The sequence below is a fragment of the Anomaloglossus baeobatrachus genome, chromosome 2 (genome assembly GCF_048569485.1).
Source record: "Anomaloglossus baeobatrachus isolate aAnoBae1 chromosome 2, aAnoBae1.hap1, whole genome shotgun sequence".
Lineage (NCBI taxonomy): Eukaryota > Metazoa > Chordata > Amphibia > Anura > Aromobatidae > Anomaloglossus > Anomaloglossus baeobatrachus.
Genome location: NC_134354.1, coordinates 371,446,307 through 371,466,181, shown reverse-complemented (window position 1 = coordinate 371,466,181; position 19,875 = coordinate 371,446,307). Strand labels below are relative to the sequence as shown.

The 19,875-nt window shown below is 53.9% G+C and overlaps 1 protein-coding gene across 1 annotated transcript in view; it reads right to left on the bottom strand.

Moving 5' to 3' along the window:
* The window catches only part of SH3D21 (SH3 domain containing 21), a 271,986-nt gene that overhangs the window by 23,766 nt on the left and 228,345 nt on the right, over positions 1 to 19,875 (bottom strand). Inside the window, exon 19 of the mRNA XM_075336044.1 lies at positions 12,893 to 12,956. Within this exon, the coding sequence (XP_075192159.1) occupies positions 12,893 to 12,956 (64 nt within the window). The remainder of the gene's footprint in view (positions 1 to 12,892; positions 12,957 to 19,875) is intronic.

The window sequence follows — 19,875 nt, the reverse complement described above, 5'->3', positions numbered from 1 at the left end:
GGGGAGACGCCTGACATGATTAATCTAGGACTTATTGTCAGCTATGGGCTGCCAATAACTCCTTATTACCCCGATTTGCCAACGCACCAGGGCAAATCGGGAAGAGCCGGGTACAGTCCCAGAACTGTCGCATATAACGTATGCGGCAATTCTGGGCGGCTGCTGACTGATATTGTTAGGCTGGGGGGCTCCCCATAACGTGGAGCTCCCCATCCTGAGCCGCATGGCTTTATCTGGCTGGTATTAAAATTGGGGGGGGACCGCACGCCGGTTTTTTAAATTATTTAATTATTTATTTCACTGCACAGTATAGACCCGCCCACCGGCTGCTGTGATTGGGTGCAGTGAGACACCTGTCACTCAGTGTGGGGGTGTGTCTCACTGCAACCAATCATAGGCGCCTGTGGGCGGGGAAAGTAGGGAATACGAAATTGTTTAATGAGCGGCCGGCTTTTTCAAAATAGTAAAAGCCGCCGCAGCAGTGTGAATGCCGTACAGTGCCGCGCCGGGGATCGGTGAGTATGAGAGAGGAGGGGAAAATGACCGACAGACTGTGAGAGAGGGACAGAGATAGTGACGGACCGACAGAGAGAGAATAGAGACCGAGAGGGAGAGACCGACTGACAGAGAATAGTGATTGACAGATATTGTGACACATCACTCGTTTCCAGTGTTTTAAGTCCCCTTTACACACTGAGACTTTGCTGCACAGCAGGAAACAAAGGACCAAAGAATGGTCCTGAACGATTTGTAGCGATCAGCAACTTCACAGCAGGGGCCAGGTCGCTGATGTGTTTCACACACTGCAATGTCGCTGGGGAGGTCGCTATTACGTCACAAAACCGGTGACGTTACAGCGATGTCGTTTGCGATGTTGCAGTGTGTAAAGCCACCTGTAGAATACCTTTCCTTCTTTAGGTAAATAGCACTCTGCTCTGCCCTCTGGTTGTCTAGGAGGAATGTGAAGCACTCAAGGGCCGATCAGGGAGAATAGGTCTGAGCTGCCATAGTTTAGTCTGTTAGGACTATCCCTGCTTAGGAACCATTAGGGACTGTGAGAGCAGGATCTCTTGTCTGTACAGGAACTGGCAGGGTCAGGTTTTTAGTGTGTTGCCTAATTCCCATTTGAGTTGCTACACAACCATAAAAATACGTCACCACAGCCAGAATCAGTACAGGAATGTAGAACTAGAACCACCATCAGTACAGAAATACAGCACTAGAACCATCATCGTTTTTGTTGCATGATGGATGTGAAAAATGTCATACATATCCCTTTATCTATGATGGAGTCTGACTGAAACCGAAACGCTGCTAGGAGGAATTAAATTAATTTCCTCCCTGCAGGAGGTTCAATGTGCAGGCAATGGGCAGGTTTAAAAAGCTATTAACGGCAGATTAACCCCATATCTGCACGTTAATATTTTTTACCCTTGATAGGTTCCTATTAAAAAGGGCATATCCTAACACTGGACAACCACTTTTATAAGTGTAACATTGTGTACTGATTCATTTCCTAAGGCCTCCGACACACATCCGTTAAAACGTGCGTGTTTTGTCCGTTTCCGTATATACCGGAGACACGGACAAACGTGCACCAATGTTAATCTATGTTTGTGGTCAAACTTGCGTTTTTCATCATGTCCGTGTCCGTGATCCGTATGTGTCTCCGTTTTGCACGGCAGCATGTCCGTTTCCTGCACGGAACACGCACACACGGACACCATGAAAGTCAATGGTTTGGTGCGCACAAGTACGTGACACGGATGCATCTCTATATGCTCCGTGTACGTTTTCTGCTTTTTTGTAGCGGCTATTCTTTCTTTTTCTGTCTATGTCGGTCAATCTCCCTCAGTCCGTCGGTCGGTCTCTCTCTGTCGGTCGGTCTCTCTCTCTGTCTTGTCTGTCCCTTTCTCTGTCTGTCGGTCAGTCTCCCCCCTCCCTCTCTCATACTTACCGATCCCCGATCACCGGCACGACGCTGCACGGCGTTCACACTGCTCCGACGGCTGTTATTATTTTGAAAAAGCCTGCCGCTCATTAATCAATCTCGTATTCCCTGCTTTCCCCGCCCACCGGCGCCTATGATTGGTTGCAGTGAGACACGCCCCCACACTGAGTGACAGCTGTCTCACTGCAACCAATCACAGCCACCAGTGGGCGGGTCTATACTGTGCAGTATAATAAATAAATAAATAATTAAAAAAAACGACGTAAAGTCAAACGGCTGAAGGCTGGTATTCTCAGGCTTGGGGAGCTCCACGTTATGGGGAGCCCCCCAGCCTAACAATATCACCCAGCAGCCGCCCAGAAACGCCGCATCCATTAGATGCGACAGTTCTGGGACTCTACCCGGCTCTTCCCGAATTGCCCTGGTGCATTGGCAATCGGGGTAATAAAGAGTTAATGGCAGCCCATAGCTGCCACTAAGTCCAAGATTAATCATGTCCGGTGTCTCCCCGAGATACCTTCCATGATTAATCTGTAAGTTACAGTAAATAAACACACACAACGAAAAATCCTTTATTTGAAATAATAAACACTAAAAAAAAAACCACTTCACCAATTTATTAAGCCCCAAATACCCATCCATGTCCGGCGTAATCCACGGAGGTGCCGCGTCGCTTCCAGCTCTGCTACATGAAGGTGACAGGAGCGGCGGGGTTCTTCTGACAGCTCCACACAGCAACTGAGGTGAGCCGCACGATCAGCGATGATGTCACTCAGGTTACTTGTGGCCACCGCTGGATCCTCCACCTGTGACAGCAAGTCGCCCGAGTGACAGTGATGAAGTCACAGGTGAGTTGCGATCACGGGTGGAGGATCCAGCTAGCCGCGGGTAACCTGAGAGATGGCAGTGCTAATCGCGCTGCTCATTGCAGTCACTCAGGGGATTAGCGGTCACCGGTGAGTCCTTCACGGGTGACCGCTAATCAGTACGCGACACAGACAGAGCCGTGGTATGACAATGAAGTCGGGTGAAGGTCACCCGAGTTCATTCTCAGCGCGTGACTCTGTCTGCTGCCTGTGATGTCGGTAATCAAACACGACATTTTACATTAAACACAGAACATTTCACAAGGAAAAAACATTCACACGTCAGGTACAAATCTCACGCACACACGGCCATTACACACGCACACACGGGTAGCATACGCCGGTCACACAAATGCCACACGGACCATAAAAACTGACACAAAAACGGGACACGGACCCGAAAAACGGTCCATAACACACGTGTGTGCATTTTCACGGATGTGTGTCGCAGGCCTAAAAGGGTTGTCTCCATTCCCCAATCAGGTTCTTGGGTGTAGTATGCTATAAATAAGCAAACCACGCTTTACTAATAATTCCCACGTACAACACTGAGTCTTTCACGTTATTCCCAGTGTCTGGCATGGCTGCAGTGCTGATGTTATGTTGACAGCCGAGTGGCCAATCACCCCACAGACAGCCGCTGAGCTGACTGATTGCATGCCACCCTGTCCATGTGGCATCAGGACTATAGCGAATAACAGACACCAGGAGTTTCGGCAGAGATGCCGCACTGGAGTATGGGAGAATAATTAAAGCATAGTTTGTTTGTTTTTTATGCTTACAGACTAGGATTCTCTGTTTAATATATATCTCTAAGTTTTGGTGCTCCATATTTTGAAAAAGCATTGCACATTTTCTGCAAAACTATAGAATTAAAGGGAACCTGTCAGGTCCCTTATGGTCTCTAACCGACAAGCAGGGTGATGTGTGTCCTAGTAACCCCTTCCTACCCATTCCTGTGTTGTAATATTGTTTAATATGAATGTCTAAAAAAAAGTTTTATAACATGTGTTCCCTATGGAAATGATCAGAGAATCTAGTCCCCTGGGCGTCGCTTCGCCCCATGGGCGTTTGCATGCTTTCCGTGGTATCACACCCCTGTGGGCGTGATACCATGGATTTACATGAGCGACGTCACCGTCAGCTCCTGGACATCCCGCGCGTGCGCACTTGCCATTTGCGCTTTTTATCCGGGTGTTTGCTTGTCGGGTTTCACAAGCGCACTGTGCATGATCAGAAGACCCCTGCGGTTCCAACCATGTGCAGAGCGTGTCTAAAGCCAGCAAGTAAACATCCGGATAAGAAGGCTGCGCGAATGAGAAGTGCGCACGCTCGGGATCTCCAGGAGCTGACGGTGACATCGCTCATGTACAGTAAATCCATGGTATCACGCCCACAGAGGCGTGATACCACGGTAAGCATGCAAACGCCCACGGGGCAAAGCGACGCCCTGGGGACTAGACAGGGCTGTATTTTGCCTTCGTGCTGCCCTAGGCACTTAAAGTGGTCGCGCCCCTTATTGACAACGTAAAACTGAGTTTTCGCACACGACATCTGTTTAAGGCAGATCTACTCTGTAAAACACTTGAAAAAGTATCAATGAGAAACGAAGGGCACTAACCCCCCCCCCCCCCAATGGGGATCACCACAGGCACATCAAAACATAGCATGAGTATAAAATATTCCCACCGTCCCCACTTATATACTGTGACTGTCACACTGCCCCTAATAAACGACACACTGCCCTCCCTTATAAATTATACCCACCACACCTTCCTCAATTATGAAATATGATCTGCACATTGACCTCACATCATGCTGCCCCCTCCTCACAGTGTCCCATGCATGCTGCCCCCTCCTCACAGTGTCCCATGCATGCTGCCCCCTCCTCACAGTGTCCCATGCATGCTGCCCCCTCCTCTCAGTGTCCCATGCATGCTGCCCCCTCCTCACAATGTCCCATGCATGCTGCCCCCTCCTCACAATGTCCCATGCATGCTGCCCCCTCCTCACAGTGTCCCATGCATGCTGCCCCCTCCTCACAATGTCCCATGCATGCTGCCTCCTCCTCACAGTGTCCCATGCATGCTGCCCCCTCCTCACAGTGTCCCATGCATGCTGCCCCCTCCTCACAGTGTCCCATGCATGCTGCCCCCTCCTCACAGTGTCCCATGCATGCTGCCCCCTCCTGACAGTGTCCCATGCATGCTGCCCCCTCCTGACAGTGTCCCATGCATGCTGCCCCTCTCCATGAGCTCCTAATGCTGCCTTCCTCTTTTCCATAATGTCACCTCCATGCTGCCCCATTCATCCTAAGACCACCACACTAACGCTTATGCTGAGACCCCCCCCACACACACTACCCCACTCTTGATATTGACTTCCCTATATTGTTCCACTCCATACTGAGCCCAGACATGCTGCCCCTTCTCCATAATGAGCTCCCAATGCTGGCCCCCTCTTATTCTGAGCCCTTACACTCCCCCCCATCGATATTGTCATTGCTCTATCCCTCAACCCTTGTCCTCTGTCTCTAGCATTGGCCCCTCTCTCCCATTCCCCCAGCAGCAGCCGCTCTCTCCCGCCTTCACCAGCAGCCTCTCCCCCAGCATCAGCCTCTCTCTCCCCAGCCTCCCCCAGCATCAGCCTCTCTCCCCCAGCTTCAGCCTCTCTCCCCCAGCTTCCCCCAGCATCAGCCTCTCTCCTCCCAGCCTCCCCCAGCATGAGCCTCCTCCAGCATCAGCCTCTCTCCTCCCAGTCTCCCCCAGCATGAGCCTCCTCCAGCATCAGCCTCTCTCCTCCCAGCCTCCCCCAGCATGAGCCTCCTCCAGCATCAGCCTCTCTCCTCCCAGCCTCCCCCAGCATCAGCCTCCTCCAGCATCAGCCTCTCTCCTCCCAGCCTCCCCCAGCATCAGCCTCCTCCAGCATCAGCCTCTCTCCTCCCAGCCTCCCCCAGCAGCAGCCTCCTCCAGCATCAGCCTCTCTCCTCCCAGCCTCCCCCAGCATCAGCCTCCTCCAGCATCAGCCTCTCTCCTCCCAGCCTCCCCCAGCATCAGCCTCCTCCAGCATCAGCCTCTCTCCTCCCAGCCTCCCCCAGCATCAGCCTCCCTGCTCCCAGCATCAGCCTCCCTCCTCCCAGCCTCCCCCAGCATCAGCCTCCCTCCTCCCAGCCTCCCCCAGCATCAGCCTCCCTCCTCCCAGCCTCCCCCAGCATCAGCCTCCCTCCTCCCAGCCTCCCCCAGCATCAGCCTCCCTCCTCCCAGCCTCACCTTCCCCCTCCCAGCCTCCCTCCTCCCAGCCTCAGCCTCCCTCCTCCCAGCCTCCCCCAGCCTCAGCCTCCCTCCTCCCAGCCTTCCCCAGCTTCAGCCTCCCTCCTCCCAGCCTTCCCCAGCTTCAGCCTCCCTCCTCCCAGCCTCCCCTAGCCTCAGCCTCCCTCCTCCCAGCCTCCCCTAGCCTCAGCCTCCCTCCTCCCAACCTCCCCAAGCATCAGCCTCCCTCCTCCCAGCCTCCCCCAGCATCAGCCTCCCTCCTCCCAGCCTCCCCCAGCATCAGCCTCCCTCCTCCCAGCCTCCCCCAGCATCAGCCTTCCTCCTCCCAGCCTGCCCCAGCATCAGCCTTCCTCCTCCCAGCCTCCCCCAGCATCAGCCTTCCTCCTCCCAGCCTCAGCCTTCCTCCTCCCAGCCTCCCCCAGCATCAGCCTTCCTCCTCCCAGCCTCCCCCAGCATCAGCCTCCCTCCTCCAAGCCTCACCTTCCCCCTCCCAGCATCAGCCTCTCTCCTCCCAGCCTCCCTCCTCCCAGCCTCCCCCAGCCTCAGCCTCCCTCCTCCCAGCCTCCCCCAGCCTCAGCCTCCCTCCTCCTAACCTCCCCAAGCATCAGCCTCCCTCCTCCCAGCCTCCCCCAGCATCAGCCTCCCTCCTCCCAGCCTCCCCCAGCATCAGCCTCCCTCCTCCCAGCATCCCCCAGCATCAGCCTCCCTCCTCCCAGCCTCCCCCAGCATCAGCCTCCCTCCTCCCAGCCTCCCCCAGCATCAGCCTCCCTCCTCCCAGCCTCCCCCAGCATCAGCCTCCCTCCTCCCAGCCTCCCCCAGCATCAGCCTCCCTCCTCCCAGCCTCCCCCGACATCAGCCTCCCTCCTCCCAGCCTCCCCCAACATCAGCCTCCCTCCTCCCAGCCTCCCCCAGCATCAGCCTCCCTCCTCCCAGCCTCCCCCAGCATCAGCCTCCCTCCTCCAAGCCTCACCTTCCCCCTCCCAGCCTCCCCCAGCATCAGCCTCCCTCCTCCCAGCCTCCCCCAGCATCAGCCTCCCTCCTCCCAGCCTCCCCCGACATCAGCCTCCCTCCTCCCAGCCTCCCCCAACATCAGCCTCCCTCCTCCCAGCCTCCCCCAGCATCAGCCTCCCTCCTCCCAGCCTCCCCCAGCATCAGCCTCCCTCCTCCAAGCCTCACCTTCCCCCTCCCAGCCTCCCCCAGCATCAGCCTCTCTCCTCTCAGCCTCCCCCAGCATCAGCCTCCCCCAGCCTCCCTCCTCCCAGCCTCCCCCAGCCTCAGGCTCCTCCAGCATCAGCCTCTCTCCTCCCAGCCTCCCCCAGCATCAGCCTCCTCCAGCATCAGCCTCTCTCCTCCCAGCCTCCCCCAGCATCAGCCTCCTCCAGCATCAGCCTCTCTCCTCCCAGCCTCCCCCAGCATCAGCCTCCCTGCTCCCAGCTTCAGCCTCCCTCCTCCCAGCCTCCCCCAGCATCAGCCTCCCTCCTCCCAGCCTCCCCCAGCATCAGCCTCCCTCCTCCCAGCCTCACCTTCCCCCTCCCAGCCTCCCTCCTCCCAGCCTCAGCCTCCCTCCTCCCAGCCTCCCCCAGCCTCAGCCTCCCTCCTCCCAGCCTTCCCCAGCTTCAGCCTCCCTCCTCCCAGCCTTCCCCAGCTTCAGCCTCCCTCCTCCCAGCCTCCCCTAGCCTCAGCCTCCCTCCTCCCAGCCTCCCCTAGCCTCAGCCTCCCTCCTCCCAACCTCCCCAAGCATCAGCCTCCCTCCTCCCAGCCTCCCCCAGCATCAGCCTCCCTCCTCCCAGCCTCCCCCAGCATCAGCCTCCCTCCTCCCAGCCTCCCCCAGCATCAGCCTTCCTCCTCCCAGCCTGCCCCAGCATCAGCCTTCCTCCTCCCAGCCTCCCCCAGCATCAGCCTTCCTCCTCCCAGCCTCAGCCTTCCTCCTCCCAGCCTCCCCCAGCATCAGCCTTCCTCCTCCCAGCCTCCCCCAGCATCAGCCTCCCTCCTCCAAGCCTCACCTTCCCCCTCCCAGCATCAGCCTCTCTCCTCCCAGCCTCCCTCCTCCCAGCCTCCCCCAGCCTCAGCCTCCCTCCTCCCAGCCTCCCCCAGCCTCAGCCTCCCTCCTCCCAACCTCCCCAAGCATCAGCCTCCCTCCTCCCAGCCTCCCCCAGCATCAGCCTCCCTCCTCCCAGCCTCCCCCAGCATCAGCCTCCCTCCTCCCAGCCTCCCCCAGCATCAGCCTCCCTCCTCCCAGCCTCCCCCAGCATCAGCCTCCCTCCTCCCAGCCTCCCCCAGCATCAGCCTCCCTCCTCCCAGCCTCCCCCAGCATCAGCCTCCCTCCTCCCAGCCTCCCCCAGCATCAGCCTCCCTCCTCCCAGCCTCCCCTGACATCAGCCTCCCTCCTCCCAGCCTCCCCCAACATCAGCCTCCCTCCTCCCAGCCTCCCCCAGCATCAGCCTCCCTCCTCCCAGCCTCCCCCAGCATCAGCCTCCCTCCTCCAAGCCTCACCTTCCCCCTCCCAGCCTCCCCCAGCATCAGCCTCCCTCCTCCCAGCCTCCCCCAGCATCAGCCTCCCTCCTCCCAGCCTCCCCCGACATCAGCCTCCCTCCTCCCAGCCTCCCCCAGCATCAGCCTCCCTCCTCCCAGCCTCCCCCAGCATCAGCCTCCCTCCTCCAAGCCTCACCTTCCCCCTCCCAGCCTCCCCCAGCATCAGCCTCTCTCCTCTCAGCCTCCCCCAGCATCAGCCTCCCCCAGCCTCCCTCCTCCCAGCCTCCCCCAGCCTCAGCCTCCCTCCTCCAAGTCTCCCTCAGCATCAGCTTCCCTCCTCCAAGCCTCCCCCTCCCCCTCCCAGCCTCCCTCAGCATCAGCCTCCCTCAGCATCAGCCTCCCCCTCCCAGACTCCCCCAGAATCAGCCTCTCTCCTCCCAGCCTCCCCCAGCATCAGCCTCCCTGCTCCCAGCATCAGCCTCCCTCCTCCCAGCATCAGCCTCCCTCCTCCCAGCCTCCCCCAGCATCAGCCTCCCTCCTCCAAGCCTCACCTTCCCCCTCCCAGCCTCCCTCCTCCCAGCCTCCCTCCTCCCAGCCTCCCCCAGCCTCAGCCTCCCAGCCTCCCCCAGCCTCAGCCTCCCCCAGCCTCAGCCTCCCTCCTCCCAGCCTTCCCCAGCTTCAGCCTCCCTCCTCCCAGCCTCCCCTAGCCTCAGCCTCCCTCAGCATCAGCCTCCCTCCTCCCAACCTCCCCCAGCATCAGCCTCCCTCCTCCCAGCCTCCCCCAGCATCAGCCTCCCTCAGCATCAGCCTCCCTCAGCATCAGCCTCCCTCCTCCAAGTCTCCTCAGCATCAGCTTTCCTCCTCCAAGCCTCACCCTCCCCCTCCCAGCCTCCCTCAGCATCAGCCTCCCCCTCCCAGACTCCCCCAGAATCAGCCTCTCTCCTCCCAGCATCCCCCAGCATCAGCCTCCCTGCTCCCAGCATCAGCCTCCCTTCTCCCAGCATCAGCCTCCCTCCTCCCAGCCTCCCCCAGCATCAGCCTCCCTCCTCCAAGCCTCACCTTCCCCCTCCCAGCCTCCCTCCTCCCTCCTCCCAGCCTCAGCCTTCCCCAGCCTCAGCCTTCCCCAGCTTCAGCCTCCCTCCTCCCAGCCTCCCCTAGCCTCAGCCTCCCTCCTCCCAACCTCCCCCAGCATCAGCCTCCCTCCTCCCAGCCTCCCCTAGCATCAGCCTCCCTCCTCCCAGCCTCCCCCAGCATCAGCCTCCCTCCTCCCAGCCTCCCCCAGCATCAGCCTCCCTCCTCCCTCCCTCCTCCAAGTCTCCTTCAGCATCAGCTTCCCTCCTCCAAGCCTCACCCTCCCCCTCCCAGCCTCCCTCAGCATCAGCCTCCCTCAGCATCAGCCTCCCCCTCCCAGACTCCCCCAGAATCAGCCTCTCTTCTCCCAGCCTCCCCCCCAGCTTCAGCCTCTCTCTCCCCCCAGCCTCAGCCTCTCTCCCCCCAGCCTCTCTCCCCCCAGCCTTAGCCTCTCTCTCCCCCCAGCCTCCCCCCCAGCCTCAGCCTCTCTCCCCCCAGCCTCAGCCTCTCTCTCCCCAGCCTCAGCCTCTCTCTCCCCAGCCTCAGCCTCTCTCTCTTCCAGCCTCCCCCCAGCCTAAGCCTCTCTGTCTTCCCAGCCTCAGCCTCTCTCTCTCTTCCCAGACTCCCCCCAGCCTCAGCCTCTTTCTCTTCCCAGCCTCTCTCTCTTCCCAGCCTCCCTCAGCCTCTCTCTCTTCCCAGCCTCCCCCCAGTCTCAGTCTCTCTCTCTTCCCAGCCTCAGCCTCTCTCTCTCTTCCCAGCCTGCCCTCAGCCTCTCTTCCCAGCCTCTCTCTCTTCCCAGCCTCAGCCTCTCTCTCTCTCTTCCCAGCCTCCCCCCAGCCTCTCTCTCTTCCCAGCCTCACCCCAGCCTCTCTCTCTTCCCAGCCTCCCCCCAGCCTCCCTCTCTTCCCAGCCTCCCCCAGCCTCAGCCTCTCTCCCCCCAGCCTCCCCTTGCATGATTACAGTGGACAAAAAGAGGCATCGCAATTTGCAACGATCATCAACTAACCTGTAAGGAGCCCATACATTCTAGGCTCTGCCTCTGCCTTACCTGCTCCGGTGCCCGCCGCCCTGCTCTGGCTGGCTCCTCTTCTGCCTGGCTCCAGCTTCAGACGCGTCCTCCTCCACGGCGTGTGTCATCTGCAGCATTGGACGCTGCAGCACGGGGCAGTCAGCTGAATGTCGCGCCTGCACGCCTCTGACCCCGGAAGTGCAGGCCATGGAACTTCCGGGGTTAGTCAGCTCACTATGCCTGGCGCCCGCAATGTACAACACAACACAGCCGAGTGTAACGGAGGGAGGGACGGGGGGCGGGGATGTAAAAAAAAAAAAATTTATAAAATTTTTTTTTTTTTTTTTTTATTTTTTGCTGCCAGAAAGTGCCGCCCCCCGCAACGTGCCGCCCTAGGCACGGGACCACGGGTGCCTAGTGGCAAATACGGCCCTGGGACTAGACCCTCTGTTCATTTACATAGGGAACACGTAAGTTATAAAACTTTTCTTATAAATTCATATTACACAATATTACAACACAAGGATGGGTAGGAAGGGGTTTCTAGGCCACACATCACTCTGCTTGTAGGTTAGAACGCATATGGGATCTGACAGGTTTCCTTTAGGAAACCAATCTGGAAGATTTAGATCACCAAACCGTGACAAGCCTCTACCCCAGCATCATTAGCAATGATGCACTTTTATAATCCGGGTGATTGAGCATAAACAAGAAAAATAACTGCGACAGGATTGTCTGTGGATTATACCAATTTAATGAGGTTTACTCATGATTTTTTCATGTGAAAACCTCTTCAATAGGAGACAACTTTGTCACTTACTAGAGCAGTTTTTTTTCAAATCTGCTACGGAAATATAAATATTAATGCAGATTTACAATTGGAGACTAAGGGAGGCAGTTTTTGCATGGACATTTAGATACGCACCAAATCCATGTGAATAAAAAAATCTGTGTGAACATGGCCTAAGCATCTATTGTCTATGGCATGTGCAGGCAGCTGGGATTTTTTGGATGACTCTCAATCTCTGTAAACTATGGGAAGTATATGGTAGAATAATAGGTCCATTAAGTAACATTAGCTCTGCATTTAGAATCCTTGAAATAAGCAGCTTATAAGTAATCTTGTGTGAATGAGGCCTAATGGAAACAAAGCACGATAATATAAACTGGGCATGACGAGTCATGGCATGTGTTGGTTAGATGGTTTCTTGGTTTCAGTCCTGTGTGATGCAGTGAGAGCACAAAAGATTAAGGACACCTGTTCTTTTCTTGAAATAGACTGGCTGATGATGTTCATGATCCACAGTGTATTTCACCTCTTAAATCCCTTTTGAGTCACTGAATATGAAGGGAAAAAATATGCCATCATGTGCTCACATCTCCATTTCATTATGTTTTTCTTTCGTGGGAGACAAATAAACCATGACAGAGATCTTTGATTACAATGAGGAGATAGATTGCCTGTGCACAGGCTCAGTCATATACAGAGTTTGATGGGTGTCAAACTGGAGGCCCAACATTGATATTTGATCATTGATGGCTAGGACTGTGCACCTAGGTAAACGATCTCAATCATAACTAGTGAAACACAGTAGACCAAAGGTTTCATGTGAATATGGATCTGTAATCTGCACCTATGACAACCTCAGATTCTCATAAGACCTGCTTCTCTTCTCCCCTCTTATCTCCTCTTCCCACAATAGCATACAAGATTTCATACTGTGGAACGCACTACCCCAGCATATCAGACTCTCTCCTACCGTGGAAAGCTTCAAAAGGAACCTGAAGACCCACATCTTCCAACAAGCCTACAATAACCCTCAGACCAGTACACCACTGCACAACCAGCTCTGTCCTCACCTACTAGACCTCACCCATCCCTTGTAGACTGTGAGCCCTCATGGGCAGGGTCTTCTCTCCTCCTGTACCAGTCTGTTTTTGTAATGTTCATGATTGTTGTACTTGTTTTTATGCATACCCTTTTTACTTGTAAAGTGCCATGGAATAAATGGTGCTATAATAATAAATAATAATAATATTGCCTTTTTACGTAACATGAATCATTGGATTACATTACAGAGGTATTCTCCCTACATTACATTTCTAGCTAGGAGTAAAAGGTTTCTCCTGGAGTACCATGCACATAAAATCCCTATGAATTCAGAATATGGATCCATAATAACTGGGTGTGCAGTTCAGAATATACATTCTACAGAACACCATCACTATGGCTTATCTATGTTTTATGACGTACCTGCAGTGCTAAGCGTTTCACTCTCTCTTGACTCATTTCTGATCTAATTTCTTGTATATCCGTCCTGCAATAATAATGAAAAAGATCATAATGCACAACTGTGTATATAAGGATACCTAGTACTTCAAATTCTGTCTGGTCTGAAGTTTTCATCCATGTGGCTTTCACTAGTGAAGCACATTGAATCCATGTGCATATCATGTGAAAGTTGTGTGGTTGAGAACCACATTGCAAAACACCTTAACAATTCTTTGTATAAGGGTATGATTCCACTTGCATATGACACATGCGAGTCTCGCATCGGTATCACCTCACACGGCACACAATCTCCTGACAGGAGCGGGTCGGCTCCATATATTTCCAGGTCACTAAGGCGCTCCTGTCAGGAGGGTGTGCGCCATGGCGGGTGATACTGATGCGAGATTGGCACGAGTCATATGGAAGTGGAATCATACCCTAATTGAGTGGCACAGAGCTTATAACCAGAAGTGTACAATGGTGCGTAAAAATTTGTGAACCTTTCAAAATCTTTCCATATTTCTGCATACATTTGACTTCAAACTGCATCAGATTTTCACACAAGTCCTAAAAATAGATAGAGATCAAAATGGGAAAAAAATAGAAAAGATTCAGAAACATGACTGCAGTATTGTAGAGGCTTCACCTAGTACCTCAGTTTACCTCCCCTTCGGGTCCACAACCACCCCATACCTGGATGCCCTTCCACAAATGACAGACAACCATTTTGGATTAATTATGGCCAAATTGGCCTTTATTATAACAAACATACAATAAATCAACATGAAAAGTGAGGAGGTTCTTGGAGCTCCAAAGCCTGGCGGAAGCCATAAATACTTGAAACCATCCAGCATTACCCCCAGCCGCAACCACAAGCTCGGGGGCACCACTATTGCTGGAAAATTACCAACATCACTGACTCCCAGGGACTCCACCCTGAAGAGCCCACCAATCCGCCATGCAATAAACCAAGATCTGATCCAAAATGGGAGGTTACATCCACCAGATGTACCACCCTCCAACCACAATTTTTGCCACCAACTCCAAGAACCCCTGCCACAGCGAGCATTATCTGACCCCTCATAATGCGAGTTTCCCCACCAACCAAAAATTGCCTGCTCCACACCTTCCTGGATGCCCATCATCCACACATCAGTACCCAATGCACTCAGGTGGATCTCGACACACTTCCAAAACATTTCCTTCCCCAGGTTCAACGTCTGTATTTCTTACAACCAATCGCACCGGTTTCTAGATGCAAAATATCCCGTTTTGCTCCATTCTTTTTTTTTTTTTTTTTTTTAAGTTTGTTGACAGTCCGAGCTGCAAGCCACAATTTCTGGGCACAATGTTTGACCACTCCACCTTCATATCGGGAACTGACGCCCATAAGTGCAGAAAAAACGTGCCAGATATCCTGAATCAAAACCTCAGAATGATCCCCTTGACATGTAAAGCAAACCTATCAGGGGAACGGTCCAAACTTCCTAAATGGTGGAATTCCAACAACACTTGTCGCCATCTCTTAAACCAGACCTCGATCCACCGAACAGTCGCCACGCATCTGGACAAACCCCACAGTTCCAATTCCCTCACACCCAAAGAGCCTCCGATGGCCAACAAACTACACTGCCCGGGTGCTCCATGGGGAAAACAATGGGGGGGAGTAAAGAAGGAAAGAAAGTATGACAGTACCCTCACAACTGTCAAAAGAATCTTACCCAGGTATTCCAACCTCTCAGGCTACCCTTATGATCCCTTCCTTTGCCTCCCCTTTCTCCGAATGTGGGCGCAAATACATGTTTATATCTCTTGTATTCTCACCTACCAATTCTTTTCACCACCTCCGGAAGGAAGCACGCTTGTTTGGTCCCAACTGCAACCCCGAGTTGAAAAGAATGGAATGAAAAAACCTCTTAGCCTACTGCCATAAGGCAGCCAGGCACCATCCAAAAAACTGACACGAGATGGAATCTTCAACAAAAAGGAACCCTCGCTATGCCTTAATAATGGCCCTGGATGCTTGGCCCTTAACCTTAGCCAATGTCTAAAACATTCCACAGGATGCCTCCTGAATCCTCTAAAGCCCCAACCTCTCCAGCCTGCCCTTATTTGTCTGATTCGATTCTGGGCATCTGGATCCCAACAATCCCGACTGAACGCCAGGAATTCCCCCCGCACTGGCACAAATGTCCGGTCCACTTACTAAAGATGGCGACCAGTTCCCCAATTCTCATAGCCCCAAAAAAGGCCCATGAAAAGGCAAAATCGAACAACCCTTTTCAAATCATGAAAAATACACCAAATGTAGCCCGGAAGTCATCTCCTTCAGGTACTTGAATGCCACTGGCCTATGTATCTCTGTTTAAGTCAGCCCCCCCTGCAACCTTTTAAAGCCTGACAAACCAGGAGATCTTTCATGATGTCTCCCACACCAAAAACTTATCTCTGAAAACGCCACCAATACCCAACATAATAACTTGTGGGACCAACCAGCCCTACCGCGCAACCCCATTTACCAATACAGTGAGACTCTCACTAAATGCTCTTGGGATATTGACTCCACAAATTGTCGCTACCAGGCGACCCACCCCTCTCCGCTACATTATAGGGTGAACTATGGCCCAATCGCAAAGGAACCGAACTAAACAATGAGCCCTATGTGCAGAACCCAGCTCAATGCTCCACTATACCATGGCAGCCTCGACTCCGCCCATAGCGCCAAAGACCGAAAATTATCCCACTGCTATTGTGCGAGTGAATCCGCGATGGAGTCCTCCAACCCCAGAAACCTGAATAACCCCTACCCAGAAAATGAATCCAAAACACCCTGAGACGAGATGTCGCATAAACCGAACCATGGGTGATGATGTCACCATCAGTTTAATTGATGCCCATGACTGCCCACATATTGTTGTCCTGGAAATGATCCCAATTACTAAACTATCGCCCCGAATTGTCTGTACCCCAATTATGGGAAAAACTTGGCAAACTAACCTTCTTGGTGAATCTCAATTCCCCACACCAATCCGGCCAAACGACTGCTCACCAATTGCCCCTAAGGCTAAGTTCACATTTCCGCTAAAATCTATCAGTCACAATCCGCTGCTCTTGTAAACAGCGGAATCCGTTTAGCGGATTCCGCTGCTCCCATAGACTTGTATGAGCAGCGGATTGTGACTGATGATGCTGCGTTGCACCCTCCGCCCGACTGATCAGTCGTGGAACGACTGACCGCCGGGCGGGAGGAACGCAGCATGTAACGTTTTTTGAGCAGCGAGATCCGTCGGATTTCGCTGCGCATGCTCTCTGGCTCCCTGCACACGTCACCAGCTTTGGTTGGTTACCCGATATTTACCCTGGTTACGGTGCAAGGAGCCAGCGCTAAGCGGTGTAGGCCCGTAACCAAGGTAAATATCGGGTAACCAAGGTAAACATCGGGTGCTTTGCTGTTACCCGATATTTAGGCTGGTTACGTGTGCAGGGAGGCCGACACTTCCCCGCTCGGCCCCGCCCCCTCCCGCACTCCGCACATGTATGTACACACACACACACCTGTCCCCAGCCATGCAGACAAGCACTGACACCCTCGTCTGGCCCCGCCCCCTGCTCGGCTCCGCCCCCTCCCGCACTTTGCATGTGCACACACACACATACATACATACATACATGCACATACACACACTCACTCACACATACACTCACCTGTCCCCAGCCATGCAGACCGCAGCACTTCTACTGACATCCTCAGCGCCTGGCCCCGCCCCCCGCTCGGCTCCACCCCCTCCCGCACTTTGCATGTGCACACACATACATACATACATACATACATACATACATACATGCACATACACACACTCACTCACAGATACACTCACCTGTCCCCAGCCATGCAGACCGCAGCACTTCCACTGACATCCTCAGCGCCTGGCCCCGCCCCCCGCTCGGCTCCGCCCCCTCCCGCACTTTGCATGTGCACACACATACATACATACATACATACATACATACATGCACATACACACACTCACTCACTCACAGATACACTCACCTGTCCCCAGCCATGCAGACCGCAGCACTTCCACTGACATCCTCAGCGCCTGGCCCCGCCCCCCACTCGGCTCCGCCCCCTCCCGCACTTTGCATGTGCACACACATACATACATACATACATACATACATGCACATACACACACTCACTCACAGATACACTCACCTGTCCCCAGCCATGCAGACCGCAGCACTTCCACTGACATCCTCAGCGCCTGGCCCCGCCCCCCGCTCGGCTCTGCCCCAGAACTCCGCCCCCCGCACACAACGGAATCCGACAAAGAATTCTGTTCTTTGTCATCCGTTGTACAGCGTTGAACAGCGCATCAGTCACATGCGTCAAGCGACGCATGTGACTGATACAAATCAACGGAAATGTGAACTTAGCCTAACATACGAGTCAAAGCCAGTATGGCTCACCACATCCGTAAAAGCTCGCAGCCAAAACTTTTCAATCACCTCCCTCAATAACACAGACCGCCCATTGCACATCTCCAGAACACTTTCCAACACCTGCATACCCGCTTTTTTTTTTTTTGGAAACCTGCACTCCAAGTGCACAGTATCAATCGTAATCCCTAAGAAAGTAATGCCAGTTGAGCAACCTTCTATTTTTCTTGTGCGCCAAAAGAACCCACCCCCCATCAACCGGCTACCTACTCCATGGATACCAGAAATAACTAACAAAACGTTTTACCCAGGCGGTCCAATGAACACAAGTCATCTGGGGAGTGGATCACCCACAAAATTCACCAGCCCGGTTACATACTACCATGCTAAAAAAAGACTAGATGCTTCAGACTGAACGTACAGGACTGAATATCCCATGGGCAAAAAAACTATCCTAAAATAAACACCGACACAAAAACAACCCAACGACCACAGACTGTCAGGGTGGGCCAGTCCATCCTAACAAATGGACCTTGTGCCATAACATTTATCGTAGTCCAAAAACCATGTCAACCTATGTATGCACCACAGTGCAAAGAGCAGGGTTAATGCTGCCATAACCAAAACACCCCTCAGGAAATGACGAATCAGACTAATCCAAATTATTCATGTTCCATTTTTTTTTTGCGACCCCCGAAAACCGCCTTTTGACTAACCCTACGCCCCACCACCAGGGGGCCTTGATAGCCAGACTCCAAAATCTAAATAAAACAGAATTATAAGTGGCGGAGAAGGAATCCTAAATAACGCCAGCAAAAAACTGCTCTCTAACAACACTGCCTGTTCCTAGTCCAAGTACTTCTCAGGTCGGGGACCATCCCTTGAGCCTTCGCCAGGCTCACCCCCCGTAAAGCATACCCACCTGACTTTGACTCCACCCCTCTTAACAAACACCAGGATGTCCCATGCGATGAATTGACTTACTCAGATTACTGGTGCTGAAACTAAAAACTACCCCGAACTTGCATAGAACTGCCAGCAATCTTCTGCCTTGAAGACAGCCACCCCAGTGCGCCCCCTGCTGGCTACAGGCCTCCTTTATTTTAAGTTTTATATATATTCCCAACACAAGCCTCTCCCGTGGAAGGAGGGAGAAAATCTCGACATATTCCTTCCAAAACTAACCCTTAAATTTCATGCCAGGGTACCCCAGCAGACCCTCAAAACACACATACACCATGCCATTTTCACCCTGTCATCCAGAATGATATGATCCCCTCATTATCCTCCGCTGTCTGTAACCACACTAAGACCACACTACCGTGTGATACCCCACATTCAGAAAAACCAACCCCTTTTCTCCGTCATCCTGGGGTTCCCAAACTGGGACGTGAGACCTATGTAAACTGCAAAATACAGATAGGGAGCCCAGACTGCGAGCCCCAATGGGGACGGCGCCGCCACTACATGCAAAGCGCCATGGAACCAATAGCGCTATATAAACAAATAAATATTACATATTATTATAAACCCCTATTGGTCTGCTTCAACTTTTCTCATAAATCCCATACTCCCCAGCCTCCCCCATACTCCGCCCACACGATACATTAACAACTCGACTGACATCCACCCCCAGTAAAAAACTATATTAGAAAGGGACAAGACACACAAAGCCCTACTTACCAGGCTGCGCCGGCACGAAGCGCCGACCAGCCGCAATTCCAAAATCCAGGTGACCCGTCTCCAACCGACACGGCATCTCATCCTCTGCGTCGCCCGCTGGACAGCCCTAACAAGCTGACATGCTCAGACCAGGGAATTGGCAGCTCGGTGGACAGCGTTCCGGAATCTGGATCCCAGGAAACCACGGCCAGCGTGTATCCGCCTGCATCGCAAGGTCACGCAGGTGATGGGTCTCTCGTAGCCAAGCAGCCCCACCGACTGGAGCATCGCCGAGTGGAACCGCCGCCATCCTGTTATAGCCTTTTCGTCTGGTGCTGGAAGCTGGAAGAGGTTCAGTCACATGACTGACTGCTGGCCCCGCCCACTTCGCAGGTCCCAGTCGCCTCTATGGATTCCTCCCATACCGAGGCCTGCGACCAGGAGCAGAGGGAAGCAGACCAGGAGCAGAGGGAAGCAGGCCACGATGAGGAGGGTCCCCGTAGGGGCTCCTTCGGTGTAACTGGGGTCTGGAGCGACGTCAGGGGAGAGACACTCTGGCGGTCTGGCCCTGCGTGATGGCCGGGCAGGGGTAGAAGCAGCATCTGCTCCTGCCGGCAGTCCTTCATCAATCTCTTGCAGCCGTGCCTGGATCTCTGCTCCATCAGACCTGCTGGCAGCTCCCCTCAGCCGTCCCTGAAGATCCTCTAGCACAGATGTGACGCCCTGGACCCCAGGGGTCACAGGTAATAACATCAGCCACATACACATATACCCCATCCCCTGTGAGGTAACATACATGTCACCCGATAGGGAGACCTGATGCCTCCCCCAAGGCGAGTGGAGCACACCAGGTGGGCGGAGTC